Source organism: Cheilinus undulatus, linkage group 14, assembly GCF_018320785.1.
Source record: "Cheilinus undulatus linkage group 14, ASM1832078v1, whole genome shotgun sequence".
In the NCBI taxonomy this organism is placed as follows: Eukaryota; Metazoa; Chordata; class Actinopteri; order Labriformes; family Labridae; genus Cheilinus; species Cheilinus undulatus.
The window spans coordinates 29215406-29231117 of NC_054878.1; the positions used below are offsets into that span (position 1 = coordinate 29215406).

At 41.6% G+C, this 15712-nt stretch overlaps 1 protein-coding gene across 2 annotated transcripts in view; it reads left to right on the forward strand.

Annotated features, from left to right (window-relative positions):
- The window catches only part of akap12b (A kinase (PRKA) anchor protein 12b), a 73562-nt gene extending 58560 nt beyond the window's left edge, over window positions 1–15002 (forward strand). Inside the window, exons 1-3 of one of the 2 annotated variants that reach the window (XM_041805063.1) lie at window positions 853–1084; window positions 6165–10403; window positions 12861–15002. In XM_041805063.1, the coding sequence (XP_041660997.1) occupies window positions 1060–1084; window positions 6165–10399 (4260 nt within the window). In that variant the 5' untranslated portion in view covers window positions 853–1059 and the 3' untranslated portion in view covers window positions 10400–10403; window positions 12861–15002. Of the gene's footprint in view, window positions 1–852; window positions 1085–6164; window positions 10404–12860 lie in introns of those variants that run through there. The other variant, XM_041805062.1, reaches the window with a different exon arrangement.
- The last annotated feature ends 710 nt before the right edge of the window (window positions 15003–15712 follow it).

Here is a 15712-nt window from a genome sequence, read left to right on the forward strand (position 1 = left end):
AAAGCATGCTACTAGTCTGACTGATTATGGGTCTTAATTATTTTGATAAATGCATCTAAGCTGACAGCCCCTTGTTTGGAATGTTTTCATATTTCCTCATTTAGGATGTATTTTTAACTCAGCAGCTTTTGTTAATTTTTAGGTATAAATTCATTACTATGTGTATTTAAGATAAAGAAATAAACCTGTGAAAATGTCCAAACTTGAACTAAAATGAGATGTATGTGTTCGGGGACTACCCTTTTCAAATTTAAATATAATGAGAGAAAAAATATGTCGCATTTATTTTAGAAATTCCCAAGCAGAGTCCTGAAATTCCCTCTGGTTTGCCTCCGTCGACATTCCTCTCCATGACTAGTGACATGAGCCATTAGATAAGGGGTTGCCTCCCAAAAAAGGGGGGAGTAGATTGGAGAGAGGGTGGGGTACTTGCTTTAGACTGTTTTCCACACGTGGAGAGAGTAGAAGCCCCCCTCAAAAACAAATCCTTGTGCATGAGTGTGTGTGTATTTGACATGGTGAGGAATTAAAAGTGGGGGGCTGCATCATTACATTATAAAGTGTTTAATAGTTCCAGTTGGAAAATGGGGTCAGCGATAAACTTCCTGAAGAGATCACATGATGAGCTGTAGTCATCCCGGGCGGATGGTCGTTGAGGTCTGAGGGAGGGCAAATGAAGGGGTGGGGGTGGGGGTGGAGGTGTGGTGGGGTGGAGGGGGGGGGGGGGGGGGCTCATTCAGAACAGCTGAAGAAAGAAGAGGGAGGTGGGAGGAAGAGGGAGGCAGGGGTGGTCCTAACATGACATGTGTGTCAGTCTGTTGAAATGTGTGTGGAGCTCTGTTTTCTGTTCAGACTGGCTGAGAAGTGCTGAAGAGTGGAGAGAGGATCTGCCCTCAGACTTTAAGAGTGAAAGACAAAGCTGACTGAGAGGACAGGAATAGAAAACAAAACAAGAGCAAGTAGACAATTTCGAAGTATTTCTCGAACTACCTGAATTTTGATAACTTTTTGTTTTTCATTTTTGTATTTTTGGGAGAAAAGTTTCTTGGAATTTTACAAATGCTTGGGACAATAACTCTAACAGGTAAGAACAATGGTGCAGAACAGTCTTAATTGTAGCTTTTTAACAAGTTTGGATTTAAATCTCTTGAGTTTTGCAATATGAAATTGTGACTATTATTGCTAAAGGTATATATGTGGTGTAACATGCTATGATTTTAAACACTGACACTTAGCATTTACTGAATTTTGACATCTTTTCTCATTTAGGATGTGTTAAAACTTGAAGCAGGGGTTTATCCTTACATGAGCGAGTGCAGCTTGGGGCATTGTTGTCTTGAGGGTGTGGTTAGTTGAGTGTAGTGGCTTGTAGACATCCCGGCATGGGTGGGTGATTTCAGTTTGAGATGGTTTGACTTTGGCTGGATGTGAGCATCCTTGAAAATCACAATGTAATAACTGTAATCACAATGTTGACTTTATTTGAGCCATTTTGACGTTGAATTTAAAAGTGCATCAAGTTTTCTGTCATCCTACTTGTGCAAGATCTTGAGAGTCAAAGTCAAATGTCCCTTTGGGGGAGATAAAGTGTATCGTAGCACATTGTATCTTATTGTACCCTATTGGGAGCTATTAAATCATACTTTATCTTGTCATATCATATCATACAAGCCCTTTTTAGAATTTTTGATTGAAACATACATCCTCTATTCCCCTTCACTGTAGTGTTGTGGTAAAATCCTGTTTATCCCATTCTTAGATATTCCATTCACAGCTCTAACTGCTGTCCCCTGCCAAACCCAACTGCTGCATCCCTTGAACTTCTAGGCACACTTCCTACAACACAACCAAACTCCTTTGGTGGGAAAAAAAATTTCACAGTGACAGCTGCTGGGCCGAAACATTTTTAGACACATTCACAGACATATTTTCAAGCCCTGCTCCTTTTATGCGAGGCTGCTCCCCGTGCATCTCCTCGTCATGCGCAGTGTTTCATTAGATTAGAGTGGGATCCTTAATTCCCAGTGGGCTCATTCAGTTTAGCCGCAGAAAGCTGGGCGGGAGGAGAAAAGTGGGCGTATGGAATTAATTACACGCCAACACTGATTCTTCTTCGGGCGTTATAACTGGGAGTGATGGTTTAAATGGAGCAGGTCTGGAATGTTTTGCTTGGTGTTGACCTCTGGTTTTGGTTTCGGGACATAGATGGCATACCAAAGCACTGATATGAATAGACAAACACTTGTGTTTTCCATAATTTACCTCTGGCTTATTCAACAATCAAACACAATGATTCACACACTTTGACTTGATTTTAATGAGAATAGAAAAAAGTTTTATCTTGATGTGTTGAATCCTGCAGAGACACTTTGACCACATCTTTGAAACAGAAAGAGGACACTTGGGGGTCTATCAGGGGATGGTGTGGGGTCCTCTCCTCGCCCTCTTTTTAACTGACTCCTTTTGTTTGTAGGGCGTCAGCTCAGACAATAGTAATTACAACATGGATTTGCATATATTGGGCAAAGTTTGTAAATAGAGTCTGTAACTAGAGCTGCCATTCATCTTCTGACCCCCCACCTTGCTACTACACAAACCCAGCCACAACTGAGACAATATCTGATTTCACTTGAGTAGCTTTACAATAGTTTGTCTTCTGCGGTGACGTTATTTAATATGAGAGCATCCCCTTACCAAACATCTCACACGTAATTAAGGCGGTCTCCTGCAGAGCACAAGTATCCCAGCTATGAACCTGTGTCACTGATATGCAACACCCCCCTCTAATGTGAGTTAAGGCTCCAGCCCCAGGGCAGACAACCCCCTTCCCACCTCCCTTGCATCCCTTCATCTCTTAACTGTCCCCTACTCACCCCCTGTAGCCTCACCCATACACTCACATTCTTCTGGTACAGTCGTTATTCAAAAGAGCCGCTCCCCCCTTCACCTCCTACGCCACACATTGACCCACCCCCACCACCTCAAAACCAAATCAATCCAGGGACGTTAACAGTTATGTGCCTGTTCGAGGAAAAAAAAAAAAAAAGCTAGGCCAGAAAGCAAAGATCAAAAAGAAGGGAGGGATGCCAGTAGTCTGTTAAATCAACATGGCCCCTGTTTTATTATGTATGTAGACACACATGGCTGCGTCTGGCATACTAACAGCCTTGACCCTCCTATATACACAGCACTGGAGTTTCATTGAGGAACTGTTGTTATTTTCAAATCTCAAATGTCCTTTATTTGCAAGACAAATGTGTCATGTATTAAGACAATACCATGTTATAATGTAAACTCATAGGAATGTCCCACTTAGTCATACTTTTACTGGATGTTTGCAAATTTTCCAGCTTTGTTTATAATATTGTTGGGAAGTTCTTGAAGGACCCTCATCTTGTCTTGACTTGTTTGTCGACAGCAGTGTTTGGGCAAGCTCCCTGAAAATAACACCCATTCAGAAGATAGCCATTTCCTCAGACAACCGATGTTTTTATAAATCTTTTGCATTACTTTTTAATGTTTACATGAGTTTAGTAAAGTCAGCAAACTTCCTCCAGAGTGTCTGGCTAAAAGAGAAGTTGACCACCCCCCCTTCCTTTATTCTCAGAGGCCAGCGAGGGTTAGAAGGCTATTGTGTTTGTATGTGTGTGTCTTGGGAAGGGGGTGGGTCCCCATCCATCCTGCTGTGGTGGAATTTGGGTCAAGGGGATTGGGACAAGGAGGGGTGCTAAGAGAAGCCAATGTTGTTTGGTTTGAATTCTACACCAACCCAGACCAGACACAGTTTTACTGAAAAAACAAACACTCTTGAAGCTCTCTGACATTTAGATTATCTTTAGAGCATCCTAAAATAATACCCCAAAACACACTGTCAACAGCATAACTCACATTCCTCTAAAGTCAAGTCTATACATAAGATATGGGCGTGCCCTTTCCAGCAACTTAAGCGTAATTAGGGTCTTTTTTGCCCTTTTAGAAATATGTGGTGTGAAATTTGTTGTTTGAGTTTTTGGTGGCAGTTTTGACTTACATCTGTTTTTACAAATTGTATAATATTCTCTATTTTTGAAGCTAAAATATTCTAGGAATGCAGCGCCACTGAGTGAAGCTTCATGCCTATAATTAAGCTAAAGGATGTGGACAGATGTGGGCACATAGTTTTACATTTTTGTGTGGGACAACAACACAAGTATCTCACACTGATACACAGATTGGTTTACAAAGTAAATATAATTTACTTTGTAAACAATTTATTTTGTCCTGCAGATCCTTGAAAAGTCTTAGATTGTCTTAATTTGCACATTTAAATTTAAGGCCATAAAAAATTAGATTTTTTGTTACCAGTGAGAGGTCTTAAATTTTAGAGCGCTTTTAGAGCACTTTGACTAAGACATTTCCATAACCCATCTTTGTTTTCCAGCCAACTTTAAATGATTCTAATCATCTTACTCCACAAATTGTTGCAAAAATATTCTCCATGATTCATAGAATTTAGTGTTGGGTGTTCTGAATTTCCTAGAGGAGGAACCACAGACCCTCTCTCTTTTAAGCTGACACACTGTGATTTATTAAACACTAGTCCAGTTGTCTAAAATCTGAGCTACTAGGTTGCCAACTTTAAAAAAAAATCCTTGCCCACTCTTATTTTTACATGCCATCCTTGACAAATTGGCATTTTTCTGCTTTTTTCACTTTTAAACTGTATAGAAACAGCTCAGCACACCGCAAAATGCACTGGTGTGATTATCAATATACTGTACGTTGAAGAATATATAGAATAGAGGCATTAAATGTGCCCGAAATCGTCAAATTTGGACCAAATTTATGGCCTTAAGCTGTCATATTCTGTTAAAAAAAATCTGAAAATTCAGCCCTGAGAAATCTCATGCCTTTCATTTATGACTGTTTACCATTAAAAAGTGTTAAACTTGATTTTTTTTTAAAGCATGTACAAATCCTGTACATACGTAGAATAAAACATAAAAATGGAAAGGGACTTCAAATACCTTGCTTGTGACAAAGCCCTCAGATTTCAATGTTTCTGTAATTTACTCAGGCACTTTATTTACCATTTGCCCAGCTAGTGACTGACAGATAAAGGGAAGTTGTGTTGATAGTTCCCACAGTTTTTGGGAGTATGTTTGTGCAGAGTTTCCCAGACAAAGATGATACCAGGGTGAGTCTCCCAGCTATATCCATAGCTGTTCAAGTATATTTCCCACATTTTCTAAATCAGTATTGAAAGTAAGAGAAAGATAGGGTACTGTGTTGGTACATCACTCCTCTAAATGAACAAATTATGGTACTATGATGTTTGTGAAGTCTTTTGCCTTGCCTTTAATAATCACTGTAAGGATGAATTTTTGTGATGTGCATCATTATCAATAATAAATAATAATATTATTTTAGCATTTATAACCCTGCGGATGAATATTGTAGAGGAAATTGCAACAAAGCTGAAAAAAGAGTTTGTTGTGACAGGCCGCTGTGAAAAGATAGATACAGACATGACATTGAATAAAAATAATCAAATATGCCTAGATAAGCTTCATCCCCATCAACTTAACCACCCAGGCACTCATTCATTCTTTGGGAAACACTGCCATGTCTTCTAGTTTCCCAGTGTGTGTAATCAGGTAAGCTGATAGTGGGGCATTAAAAGTCCTGGGAATTGGTTTTTAGAGTCAAGGGGTATCAGGTGGGATGTTTTCCAGACTGAAGGAAGATCTGAAGAGAAAGACAGGGACAAAAGAAGGAAATCTTTGGACACAGTCAGTTCGTCATCCCAGTTCCTCCTGTTATCAAAATACAAGCAGACACTGCATGTGTTCACCTCTTAGCTCAGCTGCTTATAAAGTTGCCATGAGTTTGTTATTGGGACTAACATGTAATTGCGTCAGTGGCAAAATCTGTCTTTCTTAACAGTAAACAGAGAAAATTGTAATATGGCTGAAATAACCCAGTCATGCAATGTATAAACTGGACAAGGGAGGGGAGTAATCAAGGCTGCTCATGGGGGGTGGGGGGCATGGAGGTCAAGCCATTGTTTTAATCAGAATATTCTTGGAGTAGTTGTACCACAGCACTGTAGTGGGTGTGAAAGAAGGCAAAAAAGCCAAAGAAAAAATGTTTAATTAAAGTTCATTGTGTTTTTATCATTTCAGTTGGCCAGCCAGATGGTGTGTCCGTGGCTCAGAAAGAAGAGGCCCCTGAGACTATGGACGTCCAGGATGAAGTGACTCCTCAAGTAAATGGCGAGAAAGTGGAGAAGGAAACCCCTGATGCTAACGACATTTCTGCTGTTGAGGAGAAAGCAGCAGAGGAGAAACCCGATGACGCAAATGAAGTCGGTTTCAAGAAGATCTTCCGCTTCGTGGGCTTCAAATTCACACTGAAGAAGGACAAAAGTGAGGAGAAAGACCCTGTGAAGCTGCTGACAGTCAAAGATAAAGAGGGAGAGGAGGTCAGTGCGACTGATGATGCTACAAAGGAGGAGGAGGCTGCCACCGCTGAAGAGAAAAGCACAGCCGAAGAGAAGGAGGAGACATCCACTGCTGAGACTGAGGTGATTAAAGATGGTGACAAAGCTGAAGCTACTGATGCCCCTGCTGAAGCTGCCCCTGCTGAAGCTACTGAAGAAGCTACAAAGGAGGAAGGAGCTGAGAAGGAAGGAGAGTCATCTCCACCTGCCCAGGAGAGCACTCTGTCCCCCTTCAGAAAGCTCTTCAGCGGAGGTCTCTTCTCTAACCTGAGGAAGAAGACTAGCATCAAAAAGACTAAAGAGGAGGAAGAAAAAGAGGCAGCAGCTGAGGAGGAGAAAACAGAAGAGACTGCTGCTGCTGTGGAGGAGAAGGAGGAGGTAGAGGTAGAAACCAAGGAGGAAGCCCCAGCTGCTCCTGAAGAAGAGAAGCCAGAGGCCAAAGAGGAGGCAGCAGTCACTCCAGAGGAAGTGAAATCAGAGACTACCCCTGAACCAGAGACCACTTCTGAAGCTGCTGCTCCTGATACTACTGATGAGGCCAAACAAGAAGAGGAGAAGGCTGAACCCAGCGCAGAAGAGGAGAAGGCACCAGCAGAGGTGACATCTGAGGCTGAGGTGCTGTCATCTCAGGAGAAAGCAAAGCCCCAGGGAAGCCCACTGAAGAAGCTTTTCACGGGAGCTGGCCTGAAGAAGCTCTCGACTAAGAAACAGAAGACAAAGAAAGAGACCGAGACTAAGATCACTGAGTCTGGAGAACAGGCAACTGAGCAGCTTCAGTCCTCCACAGAGTCAGCAGAAGTCCCAAAAGCTGAAAGCGGGCCCTCATCTCCAGAGGAGTCAGGAGAGCATGTCATCGCAGTGGAGGTGACCCAGATTGAGTCAAGCCAAGAGACTGAAGGTGAAGCCACCTCTGATGGAGAAAAGAAAAAGGAGGGAATCATTGCCTGGTCCTCTTTCAAGAAGCTAGTAACACCCAAGAAGCGTGTCAAAAGGTCCTCTGAGAGCGACGATGAAGCTACAGCAGAGAAACCAGCAAAGTCAGCCACTCTGTCGTCCTCTGAGAGCGCTCCTTTGGCAGATAAGAGTGTTGAAGAGGAGACCAAAGAGGAGAAGCCAGCTGAGGAAGAGCCAAAGACTGAGACCACTGAAAAACTGGTCAGCAGCACTGAGGAGCCCAAAAAGAAAATGGACACCTCCGTTTCCTGGGAAGCCCTTATGTGTATGGGTGGACCCAAGAAGAGGACTAGGAAGACCTCTGATTCTGATGATGAGGAGACCAAGATTGAAGAGGAAATACCACCAGCAGTAGCTGCAGCAGTTGATGGGGAGCAGGAAGGCAAAATTGAGGCTGCTGTTGTGACCTCACAAAGCACAGAGCATGAAGGAGAAGTTGTGTCCTCCCCTGAGCCTTTAAGCAGTCCTCCTGAGAGAGAGTCCGCCTGGGACACTCTGAAACGCATGGTTATGTTAAAGAATCGCACCAAATCTGAGGAAAAAACTGAGGAAGGTGCAGAGCAAGTCCAGTCTGACGGTGAAGCACCAAAAGATGAGTCATCTTTCTCTCTGAGGAAGTTCTTGCCAGGGCGCAGAAAGAAGAAGGCTGAAAAACAAGCCTCCTCTGACCAGGGCACTGGTGATGAGGACTCTGACACCCCAGCTGTGGTTCCTCTCTCAGAGTATGAGGAATCTGAACAGGAAGTGCAACCAGAGCAGGCTCAAGTCCAGACTAAAGTATCTGCTGAAGATCGCGCTCCATCATGGATCCCAGCCATGATTGAAGACATCGAAGACAAACGTGATGAGCTGAGTGACATCCCAGAGGAGGTTGAGAATGCTGCCACACCAAAGTCTGTTGACACTGAAATCGCTGAGGATGAAACTGAAGATGACGCTGCCCTTGCTGCTAAAGCTCCAGCACTTGGAGGGCGCAGATTGTCCACAGCTGAGGTGAAGCCTATCACTCAAGCTCCATCTGCTGAAACTACTCCAGTTCCTCAGGAACCCAAGCCAGAGAATGCAACCGAGGTGCTGTCGGGCATTGAGGCCCAAGTTAGTGAAATCCCTGCGGAGACAGCTGTGACCCTTGAAGATGTACCAACCGGGGTAGCTTCTGAGAAAACAGAGTATGAACCAGAAACTGAGATGGCCGAGTCCAAGACAAGCAACATCCTGGAGCCACATGCCAGCGAAGAAGCCATGGCTATCTGCACTGGTCTAGGAACCAAGGAGATTGCTATAGTAGCTCTGGAAAAACCTGCAGTTACCGTCATTGAGCCTGTGACTGTGATCCATGATGCTGTAAGTACAGAGTTGTCCAAGGAAGAGAAGCCACAAGTTACAGAAGAAGCTGATGTTACAGAAGATGTAGTGCTCAAAGCACAAGTGCACCAAATAGAAACTACCTTGCTGGAGCCAGCCGTTGAAAATCTAGCAAGTGAAGTTGCTGATGTTGAAGCTGCTGATGTGAGCATTGAACCTGAGATTGAAAAGGCTGGAGTTGTCAGTACTGATTTGGAGGAATCTGAGGTGGTTCAGCCTGTCAGTGAGAGTGAGAACTCTCCCAAAACAGTTGTTGTCAGCCCTATAATACCAACATCTGAAACAGAAATTTGCACAGAGAGCGTAACAGTCACTGAGCCAACTATAGAAAACAAGGAGGTTAAGATAGACGACACTGAGGTAAATACCCCTGACACAGTCCAGAAGGTGACTGAAGAGATATCTGTTAACATTGCAGAGGTGACTGAGCCTTCTGTCCTTGAAGCTGCACCAAGTGAGGAGGCTCCTGTAATCACTGAGACGGTAGTGCTTTCAGCCACACCTGTTGCAGTGGCTGAACAGGCTGAAACAACAGAGCTAGCTGATGTTATGCAGGAGACCCCAGAGGAGGCTCCAGTCAAAGAGACTGTGGAAGCAGAGAGAAGTGAAGCCATTGAAGAGGCCAGCAAGACCACTGAGGATGTTCCAGAAGACAGTGAAATCGAAGCTCAGAGCAAGGTCATTGCTGAGGCCGTCATCCAAGAAGCCATGGATAAAGTTTCAGAAGACACAGCTGAACCCAAAAAGCCTGAAACCGAAACAACCACCAAACCAGAACCAGTCCAAGCTGTTGCAACCACAGAGAAAGAGCTTGAGGTCCCAACAGAGACAGCTGTTGTAACTGAAACACCTGTTGCAGCCATCTGTGAGAAACCAGCACCACCAAAGTCACCTCAGCCTCTCCATGTTGCAATGGAGGTAATCGACTCGATCCCAGTCGAGATAGTCGAAAGCATTGATGCTGCAAAAGAGGAAGAAGAGAAGAAACCAGAAGAGGAGTTGAAGCAAGCTGTGGAGGTAAATGTAAGTGAAGAAACTGTTGTAGTGGAAGAAGTGGTTGAGATACAAGCAGAGAGTCAGACAAGTGAAGAGGTTGAACAGATCAAGGAAGAACAGAGCAAAGACGACCCAGAAGTCCAGGAAACATTGGAGGAAGTGAAACCAGAACCAGAACCAGAGGAGGCAAAGGCTGAGGCCCCAGCAGAGGAGAGCAAAAAGAAAGTGCTTGAAATCCACATGCCAGTCCAAGTAGTCCTGCAGGAGGCTCAGATGATCGAGGAGCCGGTGGTGGAAGAAGAGGCCGTGGTTGAGTTTGACAGCAATGGTCCTGTCACCGAAGACTGCAGCGGGAAACCCGAGAGCCAGGCACTTGAAAACAAACTCTCAACGCTGACAGAAGAACCCTCAGTGACAGCTTCAGAGGAGGGTTCAGCTCCCTGTGAAGCTGCAGAAGCAGCAACAAGCCAACCAGAACCTGAGGAAACACCCTCAACACCGTCCGTAAAGTGTGCAGAAGTGATGGCGCAGGTGATCGAGGTGATTGAAGAGGCTGTGAAGGAAATCGAGCCTGTATCCACAGAGATCACAGCAGCATCATGAGCAGGTGAGAATATCTTACAACAGTCTCAGGTTATTTGCAAACTATACAGAAGAATTCACAATCACAAGATTTTTTTCCAGCTTTGTTTAGTTTTCAGTATTGTCAAACTAGAATCAAAGGTTGTTATTTTCAAAATTCCTCCATTGCCCTATCGAGCAATCTTCTCATAGTGGCTTTTTTGAAACATCAATAGCTCCTACTTTTATTAGGGAGTAGGGGAGGGGATTTACCCACTGGCCAGATGAAAAAAGCTTTTGTTCCTGCTACGAGTAACCAGGGGACCTTTGATATCAAAGCAGGAATGCCGCCGTTGACCCCTTCTTTGTAGGCTGGGGTCTTAAAGGGAAGCGGTGTGTGAGGGGCAGATGAACTTGTGCTGAAAGACTGATTATGATTCCTCCGCTCCCTCCTCCTGTTTTCCTTCTATCGTCAGCTCAGTATGAAGTCAAGAAACCATGTCGGGAGATCGCATTTGTTAGATCCAATTACAAAGCCTCAAAGAGCTCAAGCTGTTTTTTTAAAGTTACTTTGACTGAATTATACCTGTAGTATGTACAAACTAGTTCAATTCTAAAACTGAGTGTATTTAACAACTGTCAGCTGTTTTACGATGTGAGCAGAAGAGATCTAGGCGTAGCTCACTCTAATATTTATTAAGCAGTCATGAAGTTCTGCAGGGAAGAGGCACAGGGATGGGAAAATAAGACTGAGGCTGATGAGTTAAAGCAGCAGTAAAGCAGTCCATTTACTGTAAGAGAATGCTGAGTCATATAAGCAAACCTTGAGAGACCTTTAAGGACAACAGAAAAAGCCATTAAATGGTGAAGAAATATTTTAAAATGTAGGAAACCAAGGACTAAGAGAAGCATTTCTAAATCCAAAGTAACATACACTTGTTTTTAGGTAGGAAAATAAAGGAAATTGCAATGGTATATTAATTGAATGACTTCTTAGTTTAGTTGCAGTACTTCATAGGCCCACCAGTGGGCCGCAGATCACTATGAATCAAGAGGGAAAGATATTGACTGGTAGGTCATAGTGAATATGTACAATCTAAAAAGTAACAGCTGTGATTTATACAATAAGCTCCATTTTATCAGACATTATGCTCTTAATTTAAAAAACAAACTGAATAGTATGAATTGACACAGGCTAATAGCATTGTCTTAAGTGTGATTTTCACAAATTATGTCTCCATTTTAGTTCAAAAGTTTGAAATTTCATTGCAAAGTAAGTGTTACAATTACCCTATTTATAATTGGTAAAAAAAAATACTTAAACTGTATGAATTCCACACAAATTTGATATCATATTCTCACTTTTTTCCCAGAACTGTCATGACTTTTGCAAAAAAAATCATATTAGGTAGTCCTTCAAGTTCTTTAAGAATGTGGGGGCGTCGATGGCTTAGTCAGGCTGGGCCCCATAAATGTGGGCAGCCTGGATTCAAGTTTGGCCTTTCCTGCAATTCTCACCCCACTCTCTCATCCCTGTTTACAACTTAAATCCACCGTCCTCAATAAAAGCATAAAAAGCCCAAGAATATATCTTAAAAAAATCAGAAATTGTCATAAAGTGGCTGCTGCTGTAAAATGGCTCACTGTGCTAATGAAGTCAGAGCTGGTGAAGTTATACCTCCTTGACTTTGAAGTCGTATCATTTCCTACCAAGTATGTTGAGTCAGACAGTTGTAACACTAAATCTCGTGGACTTGAATATTCCTGACTATCAAGGTTATAATAGTTCTGGATTACTCATTAGTTTTTATTCTTATTAAGTATTTACATTTTGTTTTAAATTTCAGTTTAGTTTTAATTTGTATTCACTGCTGGCTAGTTTTGTTTCTTTTTTTTTCTTCAAAAATGCCTCTTTTTGGATGAGTTTTTTTTTTAAATGAGTGATAGTTTTAGTATGTTTCTATTTTGTCTTCTCAGGAGTAAGACCCAAAAGGGTCAGAAAAGTAAACATTTAACTTTAAAAACACATTCAAGTCAGCTCCTCTTCACTTTTCATTTTATTGAATCAAATTTGATAAATTTGACTGCAACTCAAGAGCTAAAATCAACCATTGTGTGAAATCTTCTTCCATCGATCCAGACCATTTTACTCTCTCCAGTCTCTGGTGTATTTGACAATCAGTTTGCTGCTGTTAAAGAATAAAGCTACCAAATTTTGTTTCTCACTTTAGTTTCTAATTGCATTTGAAAAAACAGAATTAAGTTTTGTGAGGGTTTTTGTAAAGCCTAGTTTCTATTTATTTTCAGTTAACTTAAAATACCAAAAACGAAAAAAAATGTGTGAATGAATTAACAGGCAGGGACACCTAAGAGTCTATTGTTATATCCTTTTATATCAGTAAATAGACTTGCACATTTGTTAAGTCTTATGGGATGTGAATTTCTTGTCAAGTATTATAAGGAAGAAAGTCCTAATATCTGTTTTTGTCCTTCTCCATTCCAGCTGAAAATTCATGACTGATACCTGGGAGACGCACTGTCTTGACCAGGAAGTGAGTGATGAGGGAGAGAGAGAGAGAGAGAGAGAGAGAGAGAGAGAGAGAAAGAGGCAGCTCCATGACAAGACACCGAGACCGGGCCACGCCCATCTCGCCCTGATAGACTGAGTGACTGAGCAACAGCTCCACCGTTCTCTCCACCTCCCCCTTCAGCCTGTAGTCCAACTCCATCCTGCAGCCACGTCAACGCACCGTGACATCCCACTGACTTTTCCTCACCCTCTCACACACACATGAACACACACACTCCAAAGCATGTCCTGTGCCTCAGAAGCATCCCATCTGGCTCAGCATCTCAGTGACTTTGTTTTGCCCTTGCTGCATAAGTTGATGAGTGCAACCTGGTCGGGTGTCTGATCTCTTCATTTTTGTGTGTGTGTGCGTGCATGCGTGGGCCTGTATGTGTATAGTAGTGAGCGTGAGATGGCATCAGAGGCTAAAGAGATGGAGGATTATCTTGTATATTATATTTATATCTTGAGTATTCTTTCATTCATCCTTAAATTTTTATTTCTTGGTCCTTTTTTGTTATTATATGTACATTCATACTTGCTTTTAAATCCCATATTGAACTGTGACACATTAGGTATTCCTCTTAAGCAACATCAGTTTAAAGGCAGATGCAGAAAAGATCCAAAAATATTCTACCAAAACTGTTATGGGGTGGTTAGATTTAAATGACTGCTGTATCACAGCTTTTATTGTCAAATTTTATGTTTATTTCAAGGCTGTTGTAGCTAAACCATGGTACAAGTGTGATTCCACTGGGAGGAAGTGATAAGAGTTCAGAGAGGATGCTGATATCCACCAGAAATGTTGTACATGTGACGCATTCTCTTGTCTATACTCTCCATCAACAAAACACTCAATAAGCTTTATGTAGAAGAACAATCACTGCCTGATTTACTGTGAAAAATACGGTTACACATGAAATAATACAATAATAACTCCCTCACTTGAACATGTGACAAATAGAGCCAATGTTTGACACTAAGGGTCGACACAAGCATGTAACAAAGCAAGCTCACAGTGTTTCAGTGCCATGTTTTCTGTCTAATATACATGATGTATTGTAAGTGTAATGGTGTAAAACCTTTCCTACTACACCATAATATCTTTGCTGATGAAAACAGTGTGCTGATGCCATCTGCTGTCTACAAAAAGTAGTGCATCCTTTAGTTTCCAGTCCACTGTGTTAAGCAAGGTAGTATTTTTTTGTTTTTTTTGGTCAGATCTCTTAATATCGTCTTGCTATGTTGTATTTGTCACCCAGCATGTTGGCTCAGGATCATTAATCGGGCACCAGGGAGGACCTAGACTCACTGGTTTGGGGGATTCACGCAGACCGCATGGTACCAAACTGGAACAACAGCTCATTGTATTCCTGGTTCTAAAGCCAAATCGAGTTAGGATCAATCAGGAGGGAGTCATGTTTTTTTCCATTGCTCACAGTAATGAGACATCAATCGGATCCAATTAAATCCCTACAGCTGCTTCTTCTTTGAGATCAAACCTAAGGCATTATTTCAGGGTTTATTTTGCACTGGCAAGCAGGGAGGTTTTTTTAAACATCCTTGTGACCCAGTTTCACCACCAAAGCAAACAAGTGATTTAAGTTAAAATTAATTTCCTACCAAATGTGTCAAACTTTCATGGTGTCGATCATTCAGACATCATAAGAAACAACTGTGAGAGCTTCAGTTATCATTATTCCTTCAAACAGCCAACGAGCAGCTACAGAGGCTCACAAACACTCAGCTTTATGACTCTGCCAGAGCATTTGTCCTTCAGGTTTGCTTTATGTAAAAAATGATATTAAAACTGTTGCTCGATGTTAAGCATTTACACTCCAGTCCTCCCTGCTTTTTGTAACACACTTAACTGTGAACCTGATAACATTTGTACAGATTGTTTACTTACTGTATGTACTTAAAAATCATATTGTAATATTAACAAATAACCTGCAGCCATTTAGCCATAATATTCGTGTAGCATGGTCTTAGCTGTCTTTTATATTTTACAAGCTGTTAATAGTAAAGATCCAGAAAACATGTCTATATTTCATTCAATAAAGTTAGAGAAAACTGATTTGTGCTTTGTTTTTTTCCTTGAATTGATCATACTTTCTTAGTGGAAAACCAATCAACTGATTGATCTGTCTTTGAAAGGGCCATTCATAACAAATGTTATCTGAAGATACTTTACAAGAGGGCAGGTCTAGACCATACTTTTGTTTAATATTTACAGATCTGTATTAATCTATCTTTAGTTCTGTGAAAAGAGGTATTACAGTGCTGATACAGTGAAGAACACCACTGGGAATACTCACAATGTGTATCTGTTTTACCCAGCTGTTCTCTTGCTTTTGTTGATCAGCAAGCCAATTGTTGATCTAGCACTGGGCAACTTTGGTACCAAGAGGGTCACATTGTTACTAAGTGAAGGACTCTCTATTAAGACAACAAAAATTACTTGTATCCAAACAAAAGTAACAAATAATAGCTCTCATTGGCTTTCTTCATATTCAAAATTAAATGGAAATAGTAATCCTACATGCATCATGTGAAAAAAATTTGAAAGACAATTTAAGTTTCTCATTAAAGAGCTGCTTCTGAAAAACAATTTCACTTTACATACTCATATATTTCTTTGCTGTAGTTTTTAAAAATGATTTCATAATTCTTCATAAAAAGAACACATCCATAATCCTCATGTTGCCATTGAACATGCTACACACACAGGCTGAAATACATGTGCATGCATAACCAGGATCCTATGGACATGCACAGTGGCAGTT